Below are 23,945 nucleotides of genomic sequence, written 5' to 3'. Positions count from 1 at the left end.
AGAAGAGCAACAGCAAGGGCCGATCCCATTCACATTTATATACAACAAACCCCTCACGCACGTGTGCAGGAAACTCCCCAATCGACGAACCTGCGTCTGGGTCTGTCCAGTCAGACCTGCGGATTGAGAGCACGTTCCTGACCCCGTCGGCGGACCCTCGGGAATCGACCCTGGTTGGCGTGGGCGGTGTGGGGGCCAGTCAAATCACAGCCAGTCAAATTCCGCTTATGATACGCTAGTTTCAGCCGAAGGCTTGCCCATTGCTTATCTCCAGCGCTGGAGTCAGAACGGCTTAGTCGGGCTGTTCACCTTGGAATTTAGCTGTGGACGAGTGTTCAAGCGTCGACACTGGGACACGCGTCATGCCACATGGGTATCACGTGGTCCAGAATCGGGCTGACGCCGGGGCGTGACTCGGGGAGGCACGTGATCCGACTCATGTCCTCTTCAATGGACAAGGAATGTAACTTTTATTCAGGAAATGCGGTTCAATTCGTCCAGAAATGCATAATTTATCGAAGCCACGAGATAGCTCAATGGTTGTATTGTTTGCAGTCCCATGGGGATTTCCATAACTCCTGCATAGCCTTTCCGATACTGTAAGCTGCAAGAGGTTGATTGAATTTGGAAAATTTACTTGTCGGTAATGTCACCGCCTCAACCTTTCAATATCTTTTACTAATTATTGAAGATTTCTTTTGGATATCTCCTCATCTCTCCCATCTATTCAGGACAGAGAGACTTAATAAATATTGTAAGTCCTAATTGCCACGCTCAACTCTCCACCTGAGGATCGTGAAACGCTTCAGCAAGCATAGAATCCCTATTGAATCGATATAATGATTTGTATATGTATTGCGGGACAACAACGCCCCTCCGATCCTGCACCATTGATTTGATTCGCGCCGAGCTCGCTCTACGCGAGGTATCGCAGCTTGAGAAAAATTCACTCTATAGAATAATTGCCCCTCAAAAGGCCATAGCTATCGAGTCTTACTTAGCTTGAAGAGGCTCAAAGGCTTCTCGCCTAACACGAGCACGGTCTATACCGAGCAGAGAATATGCTTATCACCTCACTTAAGGAAGCATACGATAGCATAAGATGAGATTCTAAATCGCTTATGCGCAAAGAAACGGTTCAGGATTTTTCGGGTTAAGGTGGATGTTGCAGCCGGGGATGTGGATGCTGCGTACTGAGACATCTATCTAAGAAAAAAGAGGGAAAGAGGCCATCGCACTAAGGAAGTGTTAGTGTTGTATTAGCTTTCGAGGTTTCGAGCTCTCAGAGGACCAGAAAGTCGAGATCAGAAACGGCTTCCACAACAGCCTCAAGGAGCATAGTTCCCCATATTCGCTATATTGAGAATCATTATTTCTGCCTACTTATGCCACCCACCCTGCCAAGGCCTTCAACCCTTCAAACCTTCAAAACTGAATACTGATGTCAGAGAACTTTAAAATCGGGGTTGAACTGATCAGGACTCATGGGAATTTACTGTTTTAACTTTTCTTGAGAGTTAATCACTCGCTAGCTTCCAATGGGACAGAAACGGTGTATGTCTAACCTTTTATTGCGTTTAAGACTAAAAAGCCACAAATTCATGCCGCCAAGGAACAAGTAACATTTTAGCGCTTTTTGAGTATTGTATTTTACATCCAGTCTTCAGTACATCAATTCTGAGCATTTTAATGCGTTCGATAAATCATCAATCAAAAATACTTACAACTTTTGGACTTAGGGGGCACTCAATACTTCATTTAACTATGTGGCAGCATAGCAAATAGAAGTATCTTTTGTTTCTATGATTGATGACCTAGAATCAAAGGAATAGTTCCGATTTACATACAATTTTGTCACATTTACCTAAAGTAGCAATAAACTTTGGACATTTGGACACTCGGGGTACATGAGTTGCGTAGGGGTGCTAGCAGACTCAGATATAATGAGTGGGCTGCTTGAAGAGGGCCGGTAATTCAGCCAATTCATCAAAATGTTAATAATTTGACATAAATTATAATACTTAAAAAGGGCTAAAATGGGACCCATTTATTGGTGGTATCACTTTGTTGATCTTAGCTATAGCAATCGAATATCCTTTACATTCATTTTCATCGTGATGCTTTGGAGCCCGTTATCTGGGTTGGCTACTTTGGCCTTTCCTGTGTTTTTTTGTCTTCGGGTTTCTCTTTATTTCTCATTATGTATTCTTGGTTCTGACTCGACTGTTGCCTCCATAAATGGTTGAAGTGCTGAATTTCACGGTCTCCTGTTAACATTACAACAGTTTATGGTTATGCTACACGTTACGAAGTAGTCATCTTGACCAAAGACTGTAATGCTGGGCAAATATACTACGCTCCCCTTATCCGGTATTATGCTGAGGTTCATTCACCAAGATCGGACGTTTGATGAAAAAGGCACAACCCAGACATGAATCAGACATGCATTCAATGATCAGCATCAGAGCTGCCATATCCAGCGTAGCACTGGAGAAGAATTCTGATCAATTTAGTCTTCTCTTATTACGATGAAGACCCAAGGCACATTTGAACGACCTCATTCCGTGCAGAAAGACTTGCCAGTACGGAATTTTTAGTGTCAAATTCACCTGCTTCGATCATACTGGCTTTCAAAAAAAAAGAGAACACAGGGTTCCATATTTTTCTCCAGTGTGGCCCCTAAGCTCTAGTAGCTTGTCTTGTTACGCAAATCCGCTTGCGGTTGCTCCCGGGGTTTGAACCAATCACCACCGTTCTCAGTGCGAGTGCGTAACAATTGTCTCGAGTGGCTTGAGATCCCGCGAAGAATGCGCACGCGACTGTGGAACATGTGTCTCATCAAATGCCCTAGATACGGGCTTTACTGAGAGCAAATTCTCTAAAATGATTCGAATCTTTACGATCAGAGGGGTTCACCGTGGAAAATAGACGCTGGATGATTTGATTCAACAGCACAATAGCAGTTGTATGCGGATGTAACAGTCCCTTCAAGGGTCAGGTCCGCGTCAAGGGGATGTGTTGACGTCATGATTAGTCAGTGGGCTGGAACCGGCGACTGTTCTGGAGAGCGCTGGAGAAGAGGGGAGAGCGGAAAAAGTCTGTTAGGGCCAGGAAAGATACTTTGAGCACTCAGACTTGGGTTGGTCAAACTTTGATGCTGTGAAAGGGATTGAAAATGCCTCATATCCAACAAACTTTTCACCCCAGATATTATCTCGGACACTATATTAGGCCAAACTCAATCAACAATGATCGACTGTTTCAAGTGGAGACCTTGATGCATGGTACCTTGTCATGCAAAGAAGAGAGAAGGTTGCATTCAGACTGGGGAACGGTGGACCGTCTAATCCACCAAGAACCGTACATTGGTCAACACGGAGATACTGTCCTTGCATTTCCACTGGCCCAGAAGCTCTCCACATCACACTCATCCAAGAGCGGAAGTCGGTGCATCGGAAGCGAACAGCAGAGATTTCTGAGACAGGCTCGAATATGAAGATGTAGCATCTAGTCTCTGACGAAAACAGACAAGACTCCATCTCGAGTCGATTGAAGTGGCATTGGGTCTTTAGGTCGAAATGATATAAAGCTGCTGTTTGAAGTCAGGATGAATTTTCCTGATCAACACACATCAAATTCTCTACCTTCACTTCATCCAACCTTTTTTTCAATCAAATATTCAAAATGAAGTTCATCGGAACCGCTGCCTTCGCTCTCTCCATGGCCTCCGTGGTCATTGGGGCCAAGCTCTCCGAGTCCGCCGCCATGGATGGCGCCAAGAGCCAGTGCACCACCGGCGATATCTCCTGCTGCAACTCCAAGGAGGAGACCGAGGCCGATGGTATTCTCGGAAACCTCCTCGCTGGAGGTCTCCTCAACGGTCTGCTCGGCAACTCCAACTCTGCCTGCGCTAAGACCAGCCTCCTGGACGACCTGAACATTTTGTGTATGTGATTGCCGCGGAAGATCTATATCACGAAACCAGAGACTAACGTATGCGAAAGCCTCCACCCGTGACACCGACTCCGGTCCCGTCTGCAAGAACATCATTGCCTGCTGCCCTGAGGGAACCAAGGAGGTAAGCCATTCCAAACCCCCAATCAAGATCACCAAGAGTCTAACCACGCAAACTATCAGTGCATCGCTGTCGACAACTCCGGCAGCAAATAGATTAAGACTTCGAAGAAACAGGATGTGCACAAGGACTAATCTCGGGCTTACATTGGCTTGTTCTCCCTATGTGGCACCCTTGCTGTGTGGAGCAATATATAGCAGCTCTTTCAAGTCAATATAAATAATCCACCTTTTTGAAAGGAATCAAAAAAACTATCCTACATTAGGAGTCTCTTAAAAGAAATGTTCTACTGTAATTCTTTTCACCTCTGAGATCCTGACCCCAGCCTTTTCCTTGCATGCGTTAACCCATTTCACCACGACCTGGTCGTGGTTCAAAAAGTTAATGATTATGTGACCATAGCTTCGACTGCAATGCGTTCTGCGCAGGACCAAAATATATTTCCGACATTTCACTACCATTACGTAGAATTCATCTTATTGATAATCACACTAAATGTAGGAGATGCCATCCAGCATTGAGTACGATCATTAAGTTTACTTTTGTCACACGATCGTAAAGCCCAATTTTCTTTTGCTATGTGGGATCACACATCTTCCAAATACGAGACAACCCCGAAAAGGCATAGACTGCTAATTCTACAGAATGGACCCAAGTCGATAACGTTAGATCACCGACACCCGCAGGAATACAGAAAAAGAGACATATACACATTCAAGAAAGTGCATCATCAATGCGAGAGGATGACCCTTGGATTAAATCAGGTGTTTGGTACACGTGCTAGGTGAATACAGCAAGGTTCTCTTGCGATCAGTTGGATGCATTTTCCACTCCAATGTCGATCATTGATAGCACACAGAAAGGCTACAAGCAAACTTAAATCGGTGGCTGAACTAAAACGACACAGACATACGTCATTGGGTGGTAGTAAGTTAAGAATTAGAAAGTCGAAGAGAGATACCTGAATTATTCATTGCCAAGGCCAATGCGAAGCAAGGCAAGGCTGAACGTACATAGACGCGTAGACAATTTCACTCACAACGACAATACTAGGAGATCAATGCAAGCAGGAAACCTTTACAAGCCAAAGTCTGGACCTTATCTGACCTAGCCGGCTAGCAACGCAGAGCTACAAGTATTCTCCGATCAACATTCTTTGTGGCATTCTTGACCCAGCCTCAACTTTGATAGTGGTAGGAAAGCTAGGGTGATTGTATTCATCAAAATGAATGTGAATGGTCCATTTGATTTCGTAGTCTAGCATTGCCTTTGTTGGACCAAACTTGATTCAAAAGTTCGTTGCCCAAGCCAGATAACATTCAAATGCTGATCAAGCCCAATTTAGGCGGAGAATCTGATTTGCTGCATTCTACTGTGACCAAATGCCGTTATTGCTACGACCATGACTCCTACTTCTCAGTTTGGACGGCCATCACTGCCTATATGAGAGCTTTGGTTCCACCGAGGAAGCGGAGAGGGTCGTCCGGTCGCGCTCCTGGAAACAATATCCGGAATTTAATGATACGATCATCGCCGTGGAGCTCCAGCTTACATATGCAGCGTCATCTCAATAAGCCGTTAATTGGTCGGGAGATTTATTTTTGGGACCGTTGCATTCGCCGGGGACTTGTCGCCCCTGGTCCCACTTCCCGCTTAGGGCTTCTCTCCACCAGGGGCTCATGGGTATCATGAACACGGCGAGATGGCCACTACTTACATAGACAGTTGAATTACGGAACAGCTCATTGATGATTCATTTCGCTTCTTCTGGGGACATGTCAAGCGTCATCCACTACCTTGCCACATTTGTTCGGTTCTCTAGTGTAGACATGCGCTTTGTTGGCGGCCTAAGTATAGAAATGATCACAAACTCTATTTGATTTCAATATACTATAGAACCAAGCTACAAGCTCAATAAAGTCCAGCTGACTTAGTGCATTAAACTTACTGTGTTGAAAAAGACAATTGTCTCCGCTGTAGACTCCTAGCAAAGCGGTGGTTGGGTTGGTCATTCTGGATTCCCGGATTGACATTCCCGACGATCGCTGGAGAGGCGTAGTATTGTACCATTTCTGTATGAAATTGCTCCTGGAATAGCCCTCGCAGCGGTTCAGGGTCACATTCCTTGTCTATTACAGGTATCTACGTCACAAATAAGGACCATAGGGGTCAAACACAAATGTATAAATTACCTCTCATCATCCCACCAGTAGATTTCATCATCACACTTCACATCTCTTCACTTCCTCTATCAAACCAAGTTCAATCTTCCAATCCATCAAAATGCAGATGACCAGCTTCACCACCATCCTGGCCTTGGCCATGTCCGTTGCCGCTATGGCCCCGGTTGCCCAGAAGACCAACATGGTCCTCAGCAACTCCGCTGCCCTCGGTGGTGCCAAGGAGCAGTGCAGCTCTGGCGACATCGCCTGCTGTGACTCCAAGGAGACTCTCTCCGGCGATGGTATCCTCGGTAACCTCCTCGCCAAGGGTGCTCTGAACGGCCTCCTCGGCAACGACGATGCCGCCTGTGCCAAGACCAGCGCTCTTGACGACCTTAACGTCCTGGGTTAGTTTGACACTACATTATGTACCAACGCATGAAATACTAACATCATACAGCCCAGACCAAGGACACCAACGAGGGTCCCTCTTGCAAGAACATCATTGCCTGCTGCCCCGAGGGCACCGGCAAGGTAAGCAAACACTTCGAGTTATTAAGCACAGAACCGCAATTAACGCCTTCGATAGTGTACCGCCATCGATTCCTAAGTGCAAACAGTCTAGGAAGATGTCCCTCAGACGCATGTTTGAAAATCATCGCTTCCTACATGAAAACTTGTCGTTTCGCTGGCTGTTTAACCTTGTGCCTATTTTTCGCAATATGTCGGCCTTTAGTACCTTTTAGTGACCCGCTAATAATCAAATACAAGCGCAATCCTTACTTTGTGTGGATGCATGTTTCCTTATCTAATCCTACTTGTAAAAACCCTTCCCATGCCCTCGTAATCAAAGACCCAGCATCAGCGGACATTTGTGTGAAACTACCATGTTATACATGTTCACCAGTCACTGAAACAAGAAACCCGCTTGGAAATACATAAAGAAAAACGTAATATAATGAAATAACGCTTCGATCAAAGTTAAGGAACAGGCTGATACTTCTGGTTCTGGCGGAATAGTTCGCTTTGCCTCCACCTCATTTTGTTTTCTGCCAATGTCGTGAGCTCCGCTTCACTCTGGCCATCGTGGAGCGCACGTTGAAGTCTTCCATCTCGCCGTTGTCGAAAGCAGAACCATGCGAATGCACCGATAATAAGGGCACCCGCGACGGAAGCGCCAACATAAACACCGATATGTGCACCAGTTCCTAGGTCATCCCATTTCTGGGCCAAGGTCTCTGCTGCCTTTTTGTTTATTTCGGTCTTTGCGGTCGAGTTTCCACTGTCCACAGGAGTTAGCCACCAGACAATAACACAGAGATCCACTCCCAGGTAACTTGGAACAACTCACCCGACCACTTCAATACTCTCGTAGGTTCCAGTCTGGCCTGAATATTTGTACTCTTTACCAGTGTGGAAATCCTGCACGCGGATCTTCTGCACCGACATAGTAAATGGCACATTCGTCCAGTTGACCAAACCACCACCCCATTCGAGATTACCAACAGACTGCCCCTCCACACCCACTGGCCAATTGCTAACCTTGACTTGACACGGCGTTTGCGGATAATTCTTGCCATAGACAGTCAATGGCTCGGAGTAGTTCACTGTGCGCACGAGGTCGCCATCGATCCACCACTCAAGACGGTCTTTATCCCAGTATGAGGTATAGTTGTGCCATTCGGTGTCGGCATTCGAAACAGCATGATATCCTCCTCGATCACTGGTAGTCGTATTTCCCTTTCCGAAAAAGTCCGATTGAACCCCGCTAGTGTTATATCCCACCCACTCCCAATCGATCTCGTCCAGGTCGTCTGACTGCAGAATCACACTGCTGATGATTCCGGCTCCTTTGGCCATTTTGACGTGCGCTTCCATGACTCCGAAGAAAATATAGAAGTTCGAAACTAGCAGGGTCGATGCATTTTCGGTCTTGATTGAGAAGTCTGCTCCTTCAGAGGTATAGTCTATGGTTCCGGTTTCCATGTTCCATAATTCGCTATCGAGAGTCGAGTTGAACAGCCATGTGTGCTCGGTGCCTAGGGCAGGATCGGGGTCGCAAGTCGTCTTGTTGAGGGGATTACAATCCGTGCCGGTGTATTCGGCATTGGTGACATTGAGTAGAGCACTCAATGCTGCAAAAAGAAAGGTAGAAAAGAACTTCATGATGGCTGTGTTATGTCCCGCGTCAGCACGGTTGGTTCGGTCCGATCCGAATCGGCCGACTGGCTATGACGGTGCAGCTGATGCGGTTCAGAAAGGGCGTGAGCGGACAGAAAATCGAACGGGTATATCGCGGAGAACCTCAAGGGTTTGGAATGAAAGTGTCCATGTCTGAATGTGAAAATTGGAAATTCACTGTCACTGACAGCGAAATCAAGAATAGGGAGGTCAATAAGCGAGGCTAAAATATCTATCGATGATTCCACCTGTAATTAGAAGCCATCTATGCTGGTTCAAGCCTAGCGTGTAAAATTGTTTGTGAGTTTATCTCCGAGACCGACGCGAGCTTGCGAAGCCTGCGAAGCTTGGCTGCACGCTAATGCTTTTTATATCCACTTTGACAAATTAGATGGAGAAGTTTGCTCGATTTAGTTAGCGAACCATTCAGGCACCGGTCTTTTGAGAGCGATGATTGGTCGCGCTAATTGATTCATCCCGCCAACATCCGCTAGAACGAAAATGTTCGAGAAAACAATGCAGTCATTCTGTTTGCCCGAATCAGAGACAACGCTAATTAAATCAGGGAAATGACCGTTAAAAGTGGCGTTCAGGAGTACGATGACGCCTGTACTTGGATTGGATCTCACGATATATAAGGGGAGGTATATCTGTCTTCGGGAAAACCGAGCGAGATAAATCTATGAAACCGAACACGAGGTATCGATACTCTCAGAGGACACTAGCTGCATCAATGTGTTGTCCTTGGCAAACAATACCATATCACCGGACCCCCCTTCAAACTGGGGCCAGGAGAAGTAACCTTCCTTTGTTGGGTTCGGGGCAACATCCCCTATCGCTGCACGGACAGGACCGCGCGTGGGATCCTCGGCAAAGCTTAGCCATAATGCCTCCATAGCGTAGCTGACCTCCCATTCGAACTTCGACGAGGCGCCGCCATACTCGGAATGTGTCCCAAAGAGCAAAGGTAGCTCTGAGCTATGGTAGGCACCAAACCAAGGCAGCGGCGAAATGTTTGTGAAATTGCCAGCGTATTCGTATCGGTAGGTTGGAAGGCCGCCAAGGTGGCGGTTCTTAGCTTCTGATGCGACGGGGCAGCTGATAATCTTAGTAGCACCGGCTAGGGCTTGCTCCCCAGGTCCGCTGGGGGTGAAGGAGACAAAGCCAGCACCTTCATTTGAGTTGCTGCCAATGATCATGGGCTATGTAATTTAATTGCGTTAATATTATATTTACCATTGGACCAGGAAAGGCGATAATACTGACTGTTTTGGCAATTTTTCCATCCAATATCCGCTCGGTCCAGTTTGAAAAAGCAGTCTTGTTATCAATGACTGGTTTGAACGAGATGGACGGTAACGTATCATTGCCGGAATAATATGATAGCGCATTTTCAAGAGTCTGAGCTGGTACCTTTCTGACGCAGCTCAATTCCTTCTCAGCGCTGAGCCCCTTACATCCGACCAGTCCAGCCAAGAAAGTGAAGTTTGTGTGGGCTACATCACTTCCACTGACGATACCCGGACCCCCGGAGTCTGCGATCAAACCGGCAACCAGGGGATCATCAGGATATCCATACGGATACACGGCAACACTGCCAGCTCCAGCAGATTGACCCCACAGTGTTATCCTCTTTGAGTCGCCGCCGAAATTTCCAATATTGGCATAGACCCACTCGACACTATCGATGGGTCAGTTGAGGATTCTCCAGGCTGTTGTTGACTTACGCCAGTCTTTGATCCAAAAGCCCCACGTTTTGGTCTTCCAGTCCCCTCGCATTAGGAAACCCGAAAACATTGACACGATAACTGGTCATAAGATGTCAGCCCATACTTCCATAGCAAATCATGATCCAGCTTACTTCATGATAACAACAATGTGAGACTGTGTTCGCTGAACCCATTTGTCAGGAATCTTGTATAGAGATGCCTGGCCACCACTAGTAAAGCCACCTCCCGGAATATACAGCAGAACTGGCAACGGGCGCTGTTGCGATTGAATGCCCTTAAGGCTGGGTGCCCAGATAGAAAGATACAGACAATCTTCAGAGTTTCCACCGCTAACGAGGAATTCAGACTCATATTCCGTGTAGATTGTTGATGAGTTGGTGTCAAATTGCTGCATGCAAGAGTTGGGAAGCGACAAAGCATTGATAGCGCCACCGTGCTTCTTCGTCTGCGGCCGGGCAAAGCGAAGGTCTCCCACCGGAGGCTCCGCAAAGGGAACACCGAGGAATTGTCGAACATTAGGAGCGGTATGGTTGACAAAGCCTCTGACTGACCCAGAGGTTGTCTCAACAATCAGACCAGAGCCGGCATTGCTTCTAGGGCTGATAGTAGGAACAGCCAAAGCATCCAAAGTAAGAGCCGCGAGGACGGGGAATGTGAATAACTGCATCTTTACGACCCACTAGAGTTGAGTCAAATTAATATTTCATCTCTTTGCGAGGCAATGCAAGCCCTTTTATAACTTACCCCGGAATTTTGTTTTTTGTTCTAGTTTTTTTGTTCATAGTACACGGCAGAGTGCTTCTTGCAGTACACTAGAACCCGAATGCTAAAGCGGGGAATTGAAGACAACATGTTGCGAGAGATGACCAGCAATTACGGGAAAAGCGCTGTGCCGGTGGACTCCATAGTGAAGTAGCCCTATATAGCGGGGTTGCGGGGGAGAAAACCCGGGGACAAATGCAGGACTTTCACATTCCATGTTCTCAGTCGTCCATTGGAGGGATAATTCCCTGCATATGGTATGCATGAGCTAGCAGAGGAAATGACCGGGGATTGAACAGGGGGTGGAATATCGCTATACCGGGAGATGTCTAACCCAAGCCTCCGATCCTCAGAAGAAATTTTGATTGATCAGCAGGGCCGTCACTTAGCCAGGGTTCAATGAGGCACATTTGCGGGGTCCTGCTCCCCGAAATCTGGGGTTTCATCGCCGTCCTACTATCCCTGGGAATTGGGTTCCATTTTCCATAGGGGGAGAATTGAGGATATGCAATCGGTATTGGCGTCCTTACCGCAATAAGTCAAGCAGGTCTGGCCCAGGATTTGTGGGTTCCAACTGGGATATAGTAAGTTGACGATGTTTTCCGGCTTCATGGAACATGAAGAGAAAGCCCTTGACCATGCAGCCTGATAAACCAGGCCACTACACCAACACCGTATCCGAGAGTGACTCACCAACAAATTAGTTCCATGTCCTGCCTTCGATACTCGCAAAAATCGATCGGGCAGATAGAACAGCATTGAAAAGTTCCCCGGCAAGATGGGAAACCGATTTGAGCTTCCCAGTTTGCAAATACCGAAAGGTTCAACAACTGTAAATATATCTGTGATCGACAGGTAAGCATGAAGTCTCCGAGTAAGATCTTGCATCAAAAGCTCAAGACATACCCCATACGTCACAGCATATCGCTCACAAACAGAGTCAAGTACATGTATGAGCCTGCCAACTTCTCATCTACTCACACCGTCAATCCCGCAACATCAAACCTTGAAGATCCCATCTTTATCCTTTCTCATTGAAAACACAGCAAGCAAACGAAAACTGCTCTTCGATCTTGGTCTGCGAAAAGACCCTTCATCGCTACCACCCACAGTCCTGAAATTTTTATCTGATTCGGATTGGGATTTAAGCGTCGACGAGAATGTCTCGGATATTCTCAGCAAACATAACATATCGCCAGATGAGATCGAGGCCGTTATTCTGAGCCACCACCACTTCGATCACGTGGGAGACCTCAGTCAATTCTCCAAGACAACGGATATTGTTGTTGGCCCAGACTTCAAAACTACGTATCTGCCAGGATGGCCGATCAACCCTGACTCGTCTCTCATCGATGCAGACTGGAAAGGGCGAAATATACAGGAAATATCAATCCAGCAAGGCGCCAATATTCAAACCATCGGTGGATTTCAGGCGGTCGACTATTTCGGCGATGGAAGCTTGTTCCTGTTGAATGCCCCGGGTCACACAATCGGACATTTGGCAGCTTTAGCAAGGGTCACCGTGGCTACCGACTCCGTCTCTGGTTCGGAACCTCATGCCAGAGACACATTTGTTTTCCTGGCTGGCGATATTTGTCATTACCCTGGAACGTTTCGACCAAGCGAGCAAGAACCTCTTGACTCTGTTACTTGTTCCAGGATGGGAGGGTGCCCGGCGGCATTTTATCTCGATATTCATCCGCAGAAAAGCCTGAACCAACCATTTTATGAAATGCCAGCAGATGCCACCGTGGACGAAGTTGCTGCAAAAGCCTCTATTCAAAGACTGTGCCAGTTTGATGCGAATGAAGATGTGCTGGTGATCATTGGACATGATGCTTCCCTGGCTGGGAAGATCGGTTTGTTTCCGGTGAATGTCAACAATTGGAAAGCTGAAGGGGTGAAGGATAGACTGCATTGGAGCTTTCTCCGAGATTTTGGCAGGGACACGACGACCCTGTAGCCAGCATAATATGGCACCGGCTCTGGTAGGACCGAGGTTCTTCAGTGAAGATATCGCGAGACTCCTACTGGAATCTCAAAAACTACTCGGATTTGAAGAGCAGATCATCTACCGGATGTGGAGTAGCATCAACCTGTGGGTCACGCCAGATCCAGTGTGGATTTCATGGATCATCACTAGATGAGCTGTAGGGGACAAGTACAAAGAATGATTTCAGAGGAAATTGAAAGGCGCACCAATAACCAATTGCACGTCTTCGAAAAGAATAGACGAAGAATGTGTTGTATTTTACACATGTCGGCAAATGGAAGTAGAATATCTGACCATGGATGAAAAAGATGAACGGAACCACCAATCCAACCTACATATCCTCCCTTTTGTAAAACAACAAAATCATTGGCAAGCGTCAAGGGAGAGAAAGATAAAATGTATGACTCGAATACGTAGAACACTATCGCAGGCAATCACACCAACGGCGAACATACTCTACACCACACACGCCGCACTACACCAATACAACTACCCACGGTGCGTATCCGCAGTCCCAAATGTAGTTCCCAGGTATTCTCGCTTTCCATCAAAACTCCTTAAGCCATGCTAACCCGTAATATCGTAAAGAGACTCATCTGCGATTCGCCGGGCTGGGTATCTTATGCGCTAATACCGGGGAAGCAGTCAGCGAGGCCCTTGTTGTGCTTGTTGGAGGCGTGCTCGAGGAGACTAAACGGTAAAAATTCGTTAGGATCATGTAGAGAAAAAAAAAAGCCGCGCCGGAGAGTAGTGCACGTAGCGATAAGGACATAAATAGCCGCAGGCTGGGGATCACATACGCAGGGGCCTTGGTAGTCTGGAGGAAAGTCTGTCTGCAGGTCTGGCACATAATGCTGCAGGCCTTCTCGTTCTAGATTTGCAACCAACGTCAGCAGTCGCACCCGGGAACAGTCGATGGACATTGATTCCATTTGGTAGTGACATACACTCTTGGTCTGGGACTTGGCAGTTTTGGCGTCCTTCTGGTTGCGCTCGCGCTTCATTGTGGCCTTGGCTCCCTGTGGAACATTGTCAGTCAATCCACCGGAGGCTCGGAGATGGAGCGAAGAGAGTTTGATGGCATCTGCTCTGGGCGTTTCGAATTTCCACTTACGTTACCCATATTTGCGGTATGAGACTCGTGGTCGGTGAAATAGGGAAATAGAAAAGGATGAAATGCGACGGATGCGTAGTCAGATGTCGAGGGGAATCTGTAATTTTTCTGTAAAAAAAGTAAGAGCGGGTTATCTCCACGTGGGGATACATGACTCAGCAAACAAAAAAAAAACTTCCCCGCGCCAGTCCCGATTCAGTATACTTCGGATCCAGTAGGGAGGTTCCTGACTGGAGGATAGCATACCATACATACCACGGGACAAGAGACTTTGCCTTTTCACAGAGAGCCTAATGGTCTTTGCATCACCATAATTACTGATTTCTGAGAGCATCGGGTTAATCCAATAATTAAGAAAGGGTCGTCGAGACTTTGTTTCATTCAACACTCAGCAAAATAAAACCCGGCGACTTCCAGCAATAAAATAAATGTGTCGCAACTCACTACGAATACACGACTAGGAGTCTTCTTGCGAAAGCTGATTAAAGAGACACCATCAAGATACCCGCGATCATAGCCGCGGCGCAAAGAGTGACTGCAAAAAGAGAGGCTCCCCTGGACTGTAGCTGGGCTCACATAGCTGACAGCAGCCCCCTTCGAAGTGGAGCTTACAGCAGCAGTGGGATGATTGGTAACGGTTCCTGTCCCAGCTGCACCGGCCTGTTCAATCAACTTCTTGCAATTTCCCGTCGCACTTTTCGCACTTTGGATTGTGGCCGCACCATTGAAGTCGCACGCAGCAAGGACTTGTTTATGAGCATGGAAGTAGCGATCAAAGATAAACGAGAGTTGATCACGACTAGAGCACACACTGTATGCGCCGTATTCTCCGGATGTGGCGTTGTCAGAGATGGCGTCGCAGGCGCCTTTCGAAGTTCCGCAAATCTGACCAAACAGTGGCCCAAAGTCATGTGAGCTCACGTCGCTCTTGACGACACAGGACAGAGTATCCACCATGCAAGAGCATAGCTCCTTGTTTGGAGAAGGAGGAAGAGGGCTTCCTTTTGCCCGCCAGGTATCGTCAACAGTGGGACAGGCCTGAGGTGAGTTGGTGGGAGAATAACTGCCACTGTTAATGCCAGTCGGATTGACACTTCCAATTTCATTTGAGTAATATCGGAAGTCTGATTGCGTATTCACGGACAGATCTGAGGCGGATACCAGGCCGTAATCGTTAGGCGTCTCGAAGTACATGTAAAGTATGCCACCACTCCAGACACTGTTCATATCGGAGCCGAAAAGCACTGAAACATCTTTGAACTTGCGTGGTTTGACAGTGTTGCAACCATATTCCGAGAAAAAGATGGGGATCGAGTAGTCTTTGTATTCTTGTGTCCGGTTCTCGTAACCGGATGCCTTGAAACTACTGTCTCCGCAGAACTCGTAGATGTTATAGCCAAAGAAGTCGATGGAGTTTGATTGATCGCCACAGTTGAGAAAGCTAGAAAGTTTCAGACGGACGTGTTCGTGGTCGGTGGTCGCGTATCCAATGGCCAGGGATGTCCTGTACCCCTTCGACTTGATGTAGGCCTTCATATCTCTCGCTGCAGCTTTTACAAAGGCAGCACCGGCAGACTGATTTGCATGGTTAACAACCTCATTTCCAGCAAAGAAGCCAATCAAATTGTCATATCTATGAAACGCATCAATGACCGAGGTGTACCGGTCGTATTGATCGATTGTCCAAGAAGGCGAGTCGGCAGTAATGGAAACATCAGGAGATGCCAGATCGGTGATGACATAAATCCCGGAATCAGCAAGCATCTTCATGCATGCATCGTGGTTCTTGGTCGGATCGATGGCATAAGTGCGTATGACATTGGTCCGCAGTTGAAGGAGATAGGGTATATCGCGGGCACACTGATGGGGATTGACCAGAGGATCGAGGTACTTGGTGGCATCGGACGACTCGGTTGTGTTTGCTCCGCGAGCATCAAAGTCTTCTGGATCAAGATTTATAATTCAGTTCCCATAATGCGATTAGCTCAGTAAACATACCCTGATAGGCTATTCCACGAATGTAACTGATAACTGCATTAGAATGATCAGATTCTCACAGGGGATACGAGGACTCACAATTGAGTTCCATTGTTAGAATAGAAGAACTTCGAGCCCTGTTTGATGGTCAGCGATTGGATACCTCGGAGACTTTCCGCACTCACTTTGATCTCGATCTGGGGAACACTGGCCGAGCCAGAGGCTGCGTCCACCAGTCGCAGAAAGACGGCGACAAAAAGGAAGCACGTAAGCATTTGCATTGCGAGTTTGGTGGCCATCTTGAGCTGATGAGAAAGGAAGCAGACAAAAACCAAGAGGACAGAAAGATGATGGCACACGTTGGTGTGACGTGAAGAAACTACGAAGCGAGGGAATACAAGAAGATCCAAACAGAAGCAGGTGACATTTTTAGAGGCAGCAGCGATGGCGAGGAAACAACAACGATTGAGGAAAGTGCCACTCTCAATTTGATCGAAACCTTAGAAGCCAATTATTTTACCCTCAATTTGACAAATTATATACAGTTTCTATCCTGCTGTGAATGTTTACAAATCTCTTGATGATATGCAGCATATTTAAACACAACCTTCATTGACATTCACATATAGCTCCCGTGTATTAAACAAACAAAGATTGCCAAGAGCGCGCCTTGGAGCGCTTCTTGGGGCTTATATATCGTTCTTATTGTATACCAGAAGAAGAAGAAGAAGGCGAAAGCTTCGAAGTAGCCAGATACTCATACTTCCAACATGTTATTAACCGCGTTATGCCGAAAAAGTAATCTTATACTATCATATGCAAGATGGATTTATATTACATTATACTCTAGATACCAAGCTATATTTCAGAGTCAACTTTTCGACCAGCCGATGAGAACCGTGCTCAGATCCCTTGCCAGAGTCTTCAGAATGAGCCAGTGACGGGAGCACCCTCAAGTTTGAAGTAACCGGGCTGGAGCGTTTGGTAAACCTGCGCGGGATCATACTTCTTCGCAATGCTTTTCAACAGAGCCTTGTTTGACGCTCCGTAACCGGAGACGGGATCCTGGAACATGCTGGCGTAGTTCATGTAGATGTACTCGTTGTACACACCCAGGGTCTTAGCCTGTGCAACGACCTTCTCCCAGAAGCTGTTGACAAAGCTGTAGATGGTCTCGTCATCGGACTTGTTTGTCCACCAGCAGGCAATGTGCATCAGATGAACGGGGCCAGTCGAGCCAGCGAGTCCAAGAGCGTTACCACCGTGGTTGTTCATGTTTTTGAGCATGGGCTCGGTGATAGCTTGATAAATGATGACGGGCTGGGCGCCGGTGACATTGGCAATCTGGGGAATCATCGAGTAGAACAGTGTGACGACCCAGTTGGAGAAGTCCTCATCAAGCTGGAAGGCAAGGGGCCAGTATACCTCACGAAGACCAAAGGGGTTCTCGTTCTCGAGATACTTGACGTACTCAACCAGGGTCTTGGTGCTTGTAACATCAGAAACTGCAGGAATGCTTCTGTACTGTTTGAAGATTTCTGGGTCAGTGACGTTCAGTGTGTAGGTCAGCTCAGCGGAGGCGAGGTCCATTCCGCTGGTCTGGAGGAAAGCAACATATTGTTGAGCATGGCCATCTACGGTGGCGTTGTTGGCGACGTTGATGAAGGCGTTGATAACATCGTCGAAACCAGAGTCAGAGTCAGAGACGGTGCCTCTAAGGAAGCTTCTGGCACCTCCACGCATAACGGGCGCAGGGATGGTGTAGAGGTTATATTTGGTGACAAGACCAAGATTGTTGCCACCACCACGCAGAGCCCAGTAGAGGTCCGAGAAAGAGGACTCACTTGCAGTGACAATCAAACCACTAGCAGTAACGACCTAAATTCTGTGAGCAATTGAATGGCTGAAAGATGGAGGTCATCTTACCTCGAAGCTTTGAACGTTGTCACAAGCCCATCCATATAAGTTGGAGTGGTAAGAGATACCACCACCCAACACGAAGCCTCCAACACCAATGCTGGAGGCACGACCGCCAACAGTAGCGAGGCCGTAAGGCTCGAGAGCAGAATAAACCGACAGCCAGTTATTTCCAGGTCCAATAGAGGCGACAGACTTGTCACTGTTCAAAGTGACCTGGTTCATATCCTTGAACCAGATACTAATTCCATCTGGTCTGCTGGAAGCTCCAGTGAAGGCAGCGTGGCCACCACTTCGGGCCGCAAACTCACAGCCAGTCAGACGGGAGAGCAAGACTGCAGTACTGACGTCTGTGTTCGCAGTAGGCCGGAAAACACACCGAGGCTGGACCTCTTCTTGCTGCACAGACCAGAATGAACTCGTGAAGTTCGTATAGCCCGCAGTAGTTTGAGCTGACACCTTAGATCCAAAGAGGAAGCTCAGACTTGCGCACTAAATTCGACACACACAATCAGTATTGGCTCAGATTTAGGGAGGCTGAATTGATGGCTTCATCTGAAGCCATTCGGCACTAACCGCAATGGAACAAGATGTCTGGCTAGACCGCGATTGGATACTAGACAGCGATTGCAGGGCCGGGATGTCCGAAACGTTCACGCCTAAATCCTCCAATGCGTTGGTGACATTGAAATTGGCTGGCTCAAATGAAGTGGATTGAGCAATCACAGCTCCAACCGCAGATAACCCGCCAAGTAAGGTCCAAGAATGCATGATGACAAGCTCAATGGGCTGAGGTAAAACACCACTAAATAGGCGACGTCGCAAGAAAATATTTCGGAGGAAAAAGCAAACAGGTGGAGAAAGAAGGGCCTCTTTTTAAATCCCCAGTTAACCGATCAAACTATATCCAGATCGGATCCGATGCACTTAAGAATATACTACGCTGTGCACTGTTGAACGCTTTGTTCAGGGGAAGCATGGCATGGCCCTGGCATCGCATCCACTTTTAGTAAACGCGCGAGACAATTTCGCTTCGATCTGTAAGCGAAGCGGCATATACCGATTCAGTGGGACATCCGAACGGTCTTTTTATGAAAACTAACTTGTTGTTTCTACTACGGAAGCCTGGAGCGTACTCTGCCGGATTAAGGCAAAGCCGTTTAGCTAGTCTTTGAGCCATGGCGAAAGATGCCGATGGACTGAATGAAAAAGTGACTATTTGGTTCAAACAGGACGCACGATACCCGTTCTATCCGGGACAAAGGTATTCTTGAAAAGGGGCGAATGTTCCTTGCGTTAAGCGACCGGGCTTAGAACGCCACGCATCGGGGCAATCCTTAGTGGCATATCGCGGCCCACCAATGAGAGCATGCGAGTGGTCTTCTCAGGATCAACCTTTTCCTGCTTTCACACATGTAACAACGGCATACTTAATCAACTGGTGTTTTCCAGGTCAAAATAATCCAATTCCTATATTTTGGTCTTTCTTTTTTGGATGATGATTTCTCGCTGGGCGGCCCGGCAGCCCGTCCCCTGGTGCCACCGGAGTTCGAGGCGTCCATTGTGATTAGCCTGGGCGCTGTCTGACTTGTCTGAGTGGCTCGGCCCGTAGTGGGGGAATCTACCCTGGAGTCCGTGCTCTATGTGTGTATTCGGCTGAGTTTGAACATCCCTGCAGCTGTCTCTAAGGCATTCGAGGCCTGTGGCCATTCTGAAACGGACAATGAAGCTGACTACAGCCATGTGGGATAGAATTCCGATCGAAGGAGCTTATATGGATATTAGGCGTCCCGCACTATCCTTCGGATTTTATTCAAGTTTTGCCCGCTGTTAGCGATGGCAGCATCTTCGGCGGGCAATTTTGGGCCCCAAACAATCAAAGGAACAGGAATCGCGTTGATTGTGCTAACCTCGCTTGTTGTGGGTACTCGATTTGCTGGTGCAATTCGACGACCTAAAGATCTCAAAGCAGAGGACTACCTACTGATTCTGGCTTATTTGTTCTTTTTGGAGCTGGCCATTCTGTACATCTACATCGCCCCTGCTATTTTCCGACTGGCCGCACTTAAGGCTGGCACAATCACCGTTTATCCGACTGTTTTGGAAGACTCAGTCCATTTGCAGATAGTTTTCTTCGTCACAACCTCGTCGCTATGGCTGTGTCTGTGGATGATCAAATTTTCGCTCTTGTCGATGTATAAGCGATTATTGGTTGGAAGGCCATACATCATTGCTTGGTGGGTGATCTTGGTTTTCTGTGTTCTGGTAAGAACTTTCCGGATCAGCTGGCACGTATTCCCATGTGCTAACTCAACGCTCGCAGTCTATCATCGCCTGCATTGTCTCATCATGGGTTTCGTGTGAAAGCTTCCATGCCTGGTTCACTGCGGGGGTGTGCTCTACCCCACGAGATCATCGCGCTGCCGTTATCAGCCTATACTTTGCATATGCGATGGATATCATTACCGATCTAGCGAGTATGCGTCGCGTTCCACATGAATTGGCTACACTACGGATAATCTGACTCATTACAGTTATGGCTTTGCCTCTTCGCCTGATCTGGAATCTCAAAATGAAATCGAAACAGAAAATAAGTATCGGCGCCCTATTCTGCTTTGGGTGGATTTGTATCATCATCTCTACTATCCGAGTTGTTCAGCTCGGGGAATCAGTGAATGGAGTCCCATCCACATCATGGCTAGCCCTGTGGGCAACTATCGAGGCATCAATAGGTAAGCAGTCATGTCGAACTTCACAAAATAGCATGTTCAAGGACCTTACTCACCACCGTCTTGATAGCTGTCATGATAGGTTGCTGTCCCGGTCTCTATCGCGTCATCAGAACCAGCATGTCGTCCTCCAAAGCTACCTATCCATACGACTCGTATAATATGAGAGGTCGCGGCGGTGAAGGTATACCGTCACATCGATCAGGCGGGCCGAGGAACGGGGACATTGCTCTGAGCAGCTTTACTGGAAAGGTGGAAACATATCAGTCTGCAAGTGCCTATCGATCATCAAGTCCAGCAAGCAGCCAAGAGAAACTCGCTCAACCATCTGATCGAGGTACAATTATGGTGAACTATGGGGTTGCTGTGACGGTGGAAGATCGATCAAGTGACTATGGCCGAACAACACGCTTTGTATGATTAATATTTAGAAATAATGACAACCTTGGAAAGTTGGTACGGGTCAAATTTCCATCAGACTCGATCTTTGAATTGTCAAGATCGATAAATCAAAAATTAAGTGACGGAAACCCAGTAGAGAGACGATCTTGTTAAGAAGATCGCGCTTGACGGATTTTTGACAGTTAATTTTGTCCTTCCGGGATTTTATGACTTTGATGGCAGATCACAAGAGTAAGACGTGGAGATTCGTGTCTTACCAAGCTGAAGACTAGGTAATACCACGCCTTGGCAATATCCCTTCTGCTAACCTTAAATTGGGGTTATGAATGAATGGCCTTTAGGCCAATGCTGGATGAATTACGACCATTATTCGGCTCAAAATAGGTAAGCTTTTACAAGGAGTCAATTTGACACGCAAAATACACAATATTGTCGATCGATGATTATCAGATGCTTTCACAAACACCATCCAGAGGGTTCTTCAGGTACTTCATTTATTATTCTATTTATATCTGATGTCATTTGGGAAACTGCGTATTAGACAACAATGGGTTTGCTAAATAAACAATGGTTATATCGAAGTTCTATCCAGATATGGTGGAATAAGAACAAGAACCTTTGTTTGGCCTATTTCTGTAATTGAATCGACCAAAATAAACACACAAGGGCAGCTGTACTGTTCTCGGGAACCGCCTTTGTTCCACCTTCCCATTGTCCCAATGTCAAAGAAACTGGACGATTTCAACTTCAGCTTGTTTCCAGATTTTGACTTATCCTTTGATCCCAGTAACAATGTACATGTCACAAAGTCTCTCGAACTTAAATCATACTGCCCCAAGTTGCAAACAAAGGGACCTCGAGTATTTAATTCCCGCAATGCGTCTTCAATCCTCGATATCAAACGCAAAGAACACAATCAACAAAAACATCGCACAAGAATCAGTGTTCCAATAGCCCATCATGACAAAGAAAGGCTACAAGAAGTCAGCGCGAGAGAGATTTATATCAAATTTGCAGCACAGCATCAGGCGAAGAGGAGAAGTCAGGATTCTTGAAGAACTGAACATCGCCGGTGATCAAGCCGCCCTGGGAACGGTTTTAGGAGTACTGAGGTATGTTTTCTCTCTAGTCGTACCAGTCGAGCCCAGCGACCAAGCAAATATGCTTAGGTCTAGTTCAATACGTGATGCGATCAGAGAGCACATCCGTCGTCGACTGTACTTATTTCCTACCGCTGTTACGGATTACGTGCCACCTATACCAGAAGTACGCGTCGAGGATATTCTTCAGCAATTGGTGGGGTTGAGACTTGATGAGTTCATTGGCCTGCACCGACGAGGTGAACTTTTGCAACGAAGAGGTAGTCCGCTCCGAAGCGCCCCGAGGGGTAAGAGAACCCAAAACAAATCTCCCCCAAATGATCAATATACCCCTTTCCGTAAATTCCGGGTAGATATGGAAAAGAGCGTTGGATCAACAGAGCATCTTCAGTCAGGAACATCTGCTGCGTTAGTACAGAGCAACCCAGTTGCACAGCATCAAGCAAATACGCCACAAGCTCCAACTACAGAACTGCCATATGGAATGCGGCTTCATCTACATCTTCAAAGTCAAAATCGAGAGGGAGACCCATTTCCATATTCGAAAGTCAAAGGCACAAAACGGTCCTCGGCGAAGCGGCAACGAAGCAAAAGTCCAGACGAGGCGTCGAAGCGAGCCAAGAAAGATAAGATTAATGAGGCCGCTCAACCTCCCAAAACTAAAGCTTCAACTACTGCAGCTGACCCAAATATAGATCCCGCTTTACAACCGGTTGCTAACGAGCAAGAGACACAGGAGCAAGCGCAACAGCAACCACAAGTACAACCCCAGCCGAAGACCCAGCAACAAAATGAAGAGGAGGACTTCGAAACATCAAAAGAGGAAAAGGAATACCTAAGACATTTGCATGAAATCCACAGAGGCCAGGAGATGCAAGCAGCACAGCCAACAGAGCAGCCAACAGAGCAGCCGACAGAGCAGCCGACATGGCAGCCGACATGGCAGCCATCAGCACAACCGGTAGAGCTTCCGACATGGCAACTAACAGGGCCAAGATGGCAGCCAGAAGTGCAGCCAACAGCACAGCCGACATGGCAGCCATCAGCACCACCAGTGGAGCTTCCGACATGGCGGCTAACAAACCTAAGATGGCAGCCAGAATTTCAGCCAACAGCACAGCGAGTAGCACAGCCGATACCACAGCCGATGCCACAGCCGATAGCTCAGCTGGCAGGACCGCTAACATGGCAACTAACAGGTCAGGCCGAAGAGGCCCCACAATACCCAACACAGCACCCTGCTAATACGCAAATGGGACTGGAACTCTCCACTGAAGAATTGGCCATGAGATATGAAGATATCGCACTTTTACAGCAAGCCATCGCTGCTGATCAAGCAGAAGTTGAAGGAGGTCCAACTTACAGAGCAAGTTTGGCGCCTGCGATACAAGAACAGACCGAGCAACAAGGTGAGTCCATGTATGTGGCGATGCATAATCCAAATGATGACATCATTGGTGAGCCCATGGATGAATCAATGAAGGACGCGGAGTATGAAGAAGAGTTCAGTGCCTTGATGAATGTTGACCAGATGGAGGAATAGATCGAACAAGAGGCTAAAATAGAAAAGTGAGCGCAACCGGTAGAGCGTACTTCATACTGCACAGTTCTGTATCATTAGATTCGTGATATTTCTTTTTTTAATAAACTTCTTTTGCATGGCTGTGGTGTATTGAATTCTGGTTACAAGTTAATGTGAGATAACAATTGTTTCAATTTCGAAAATTTTGAAATTTTGAAGCCGGCAATTGAACCTAGAGAATGCATTCGTAGGATATAGAAATAAGAGGAAATTTGCTCTCG

At 47.1% G+C, this 23,945-nt stretch overlaps 10 protein-coding genes across 10 annotated transcripts; 5 read left to right on the top strand and 5 right to left on the bottom strand.

The window, feature by feature from the left end:
- Positions 1-3,684: 3,684 nt before the first annotated feature.
- N7511_009424 (uncharacterized protein) lies at positions 3,685-4,170 on the top strand (the record flags this gene model as incomplete). Its single annotated transcript, XM_057131801.1, has 3 exons — positions 3,685-3,946; positions 4,005-4,078; positions 4,138-4,170. 3 exons carry the CDS (start codon positions 3,685-3,687, stop codon positions 4,168-4,170), a joined length of 369 nt encoding a protein of 122 aa, XP_056979789.1.
- A 2,188-nt stretch (positions 4,171-6,358) lies between these two features.
- N7511_009423 (hydrophobin family protein) lies at positions 6,359-6,847 on the top strand (the record flags this gene model as incomplete). Its single annotated transcript, XM_057131800.1, has 3 exons — positions 6,359-6,644; positions 6,698-6,771; positions 6,827-6,847. 3 exons carry the CDS (start codon positions 6,359-6,361, stop codon positions 6,845-6,847), a joined length of 381 nt encoding a protein of 126 aa, XP_056979788.1.
- A 371-nt stretch (positions 6,848-7,218) lies between these two features.
- Positions 7,219-8,403, bottom strand: N7511_009422 (glycoside hydrolase family 16 protein; the record flags this gene model as incomplete). The annotated part of the gene is given in 2 exon segments (XM_057131799.1): positions 7,219-7,573; positions 7,589-8,403. The coding sequence occupies 2 exon segments, from the start codon at positions 8,401-8,403 to the stop codon at positions 7,219-7,221; spliced, it is 1,170 nt and encodes a 389-aa protein (XP_056979787.1).
- A 695-nt stretch (positions 8,404-9,098) lies between these two features.
- N7511_009421 (uncharacterized protein) lies at positions 9,099-10,815 on the bottom strand (the record flags this gene model as incomplete). The annotated part of the gene is made up of 4 exons (XM_057131798.1): positions 9,099-9,620; positions 9,685-10,099; positions 10,146-10,226; positions 10,280-10,815. The coding sequence occupies 4 exons, from the start codon at positions 10,813-10,815 to the stop codon at positions 9,099-9,101; spliced, it is 1,554 nt and encodes a 517-aa protein (XP_056979786.1).
- A 1,047-nt stretch (positions 10,816-11,862) lies between these two features.
- On the top strand, positions 11,863-12,873 carry N7511_009420 (MBL fold metallo-hydrolase; the record flags this gene model as incomplete). The annotated part of the gene is made up of 1 exon (XM_057131797.1): positions 11,863-12,873. The coding sequence occupies one exon, from the start codon at positions 11,863-11,865 to the stop codon at positions 12,871-12,873; it is 1,011 nt and encodes a 336-aa protein (XP_056979785.1).
- Positions 12,874-13,523: 650 nt separating this feature from the next.
- On the bottom strand, positions 13,524-14,026 carry N7511_009419 (uncharacterized protein; the record flags this gene model as incomplete). Its single annotated transcript, XM_057131796.1, has 4 exons — positions 13,524-13,593; positions 13,704-13,774; positions 13,851-13,922; positions 14,018-14,026. 4 exons carry the CDS (start codon positions 14,024-14,026, stop codon positions 13,524-13,526), a joined length of 222 nt encoding a protein of 73 aa, XP_056979784.1.
- Positions 14,027-14,398: 372 nt separating this feature from the next.
- On the bottom strand, positions 14,399-16,293 carry N7511_009418 (glycoside hydrolase family 72 protein; the record flags this gene model as incomplete). Its single annotated transcript, XM_057131795.1, has 3 exons — positions 14,399-15,960; positions 16,016-16,041; positions 16,094-16,293. 3 exons carry the CDS (start codon positions 16,291-16,293, stop codon positions 14,399-14,401), a joined length of 1,788 nt encoding a protein of 595 aa, XP_056979783.1.
- A 625-nt stretch (positions 16,294-16,918) lies between these two features.
- N7511_009417 (FAD-binding oxidoreductase) lies at positions 16,919-18,682 on the bottom strand (the record flags this gene model as incomplete). The annotated part of the gene is made up of 3 exons (XM_057131794.1): positions 16,919-17,872; positions 17,921-18,403; positions 18,488-18,682. 3 exons carry the CDS (start codon positions 18,680-18,682, stop codon positions 16,919-16,921), a joined length of 1,632 nt encoding a protein of 543 aa, XP_056979782.1.
- A 1,065-nt stretch (positions 18,683-19,747) lies between these two features.
- Positions 19,748-21,060, top strand: N7511_009416 (uncharacterized protein; the record flags this gene model as incomplete). The annotated part of the gene is made up of 4 exons (XM_057131793.1): positions 19,748-20,176; positions 20,235-20,388; positions 20,446-20,643; positions 20,711-21,060. 4 exons carry the CDS (start codon positions 19,748-19,750, stop codon positions 21,058-21,060), a joined length of 1,131 nt encoding a protein of 376 aa, XP_056979781.1.
- A 1,566-nt stretch (positions 21,061-22,626) lies between these two features.
- Positions 22,627-23,685, top strand: N7511_009415 (PT domain-containing protein; the record flags this gene model as incomplete). Its single annotated transcript, XM_057131792.1, has 1 exon — positions 22,627-23,685. The coding sequence occupies one exon, from the start codon at positions 22,627-22,629 to the stop codon at positions 23,683-23,685; it is 1,059 nt and encodes a 352-aa protein (XP_056979780.1).
- Positions 23,686-23,945: the final 260 nt, after the last annotated feature.

This window comes from Penicillium nucicola, assembly GCF_028828085.1.
Source record: "Penicillium nucicola strain IBT 29836 chromosome Unknown utg000010l, whole genome shotgun sequence".
Lineage (NCBI taxonomy): Eukaryota > Fungi > Ascomycota > Eurotiomycetes > Eurotiales > Aspergillaceae > Penicillium > Penicillium nucicola.
This window is presented reverse-complemented; position numbering and strand designations above follow the sequence as displayed.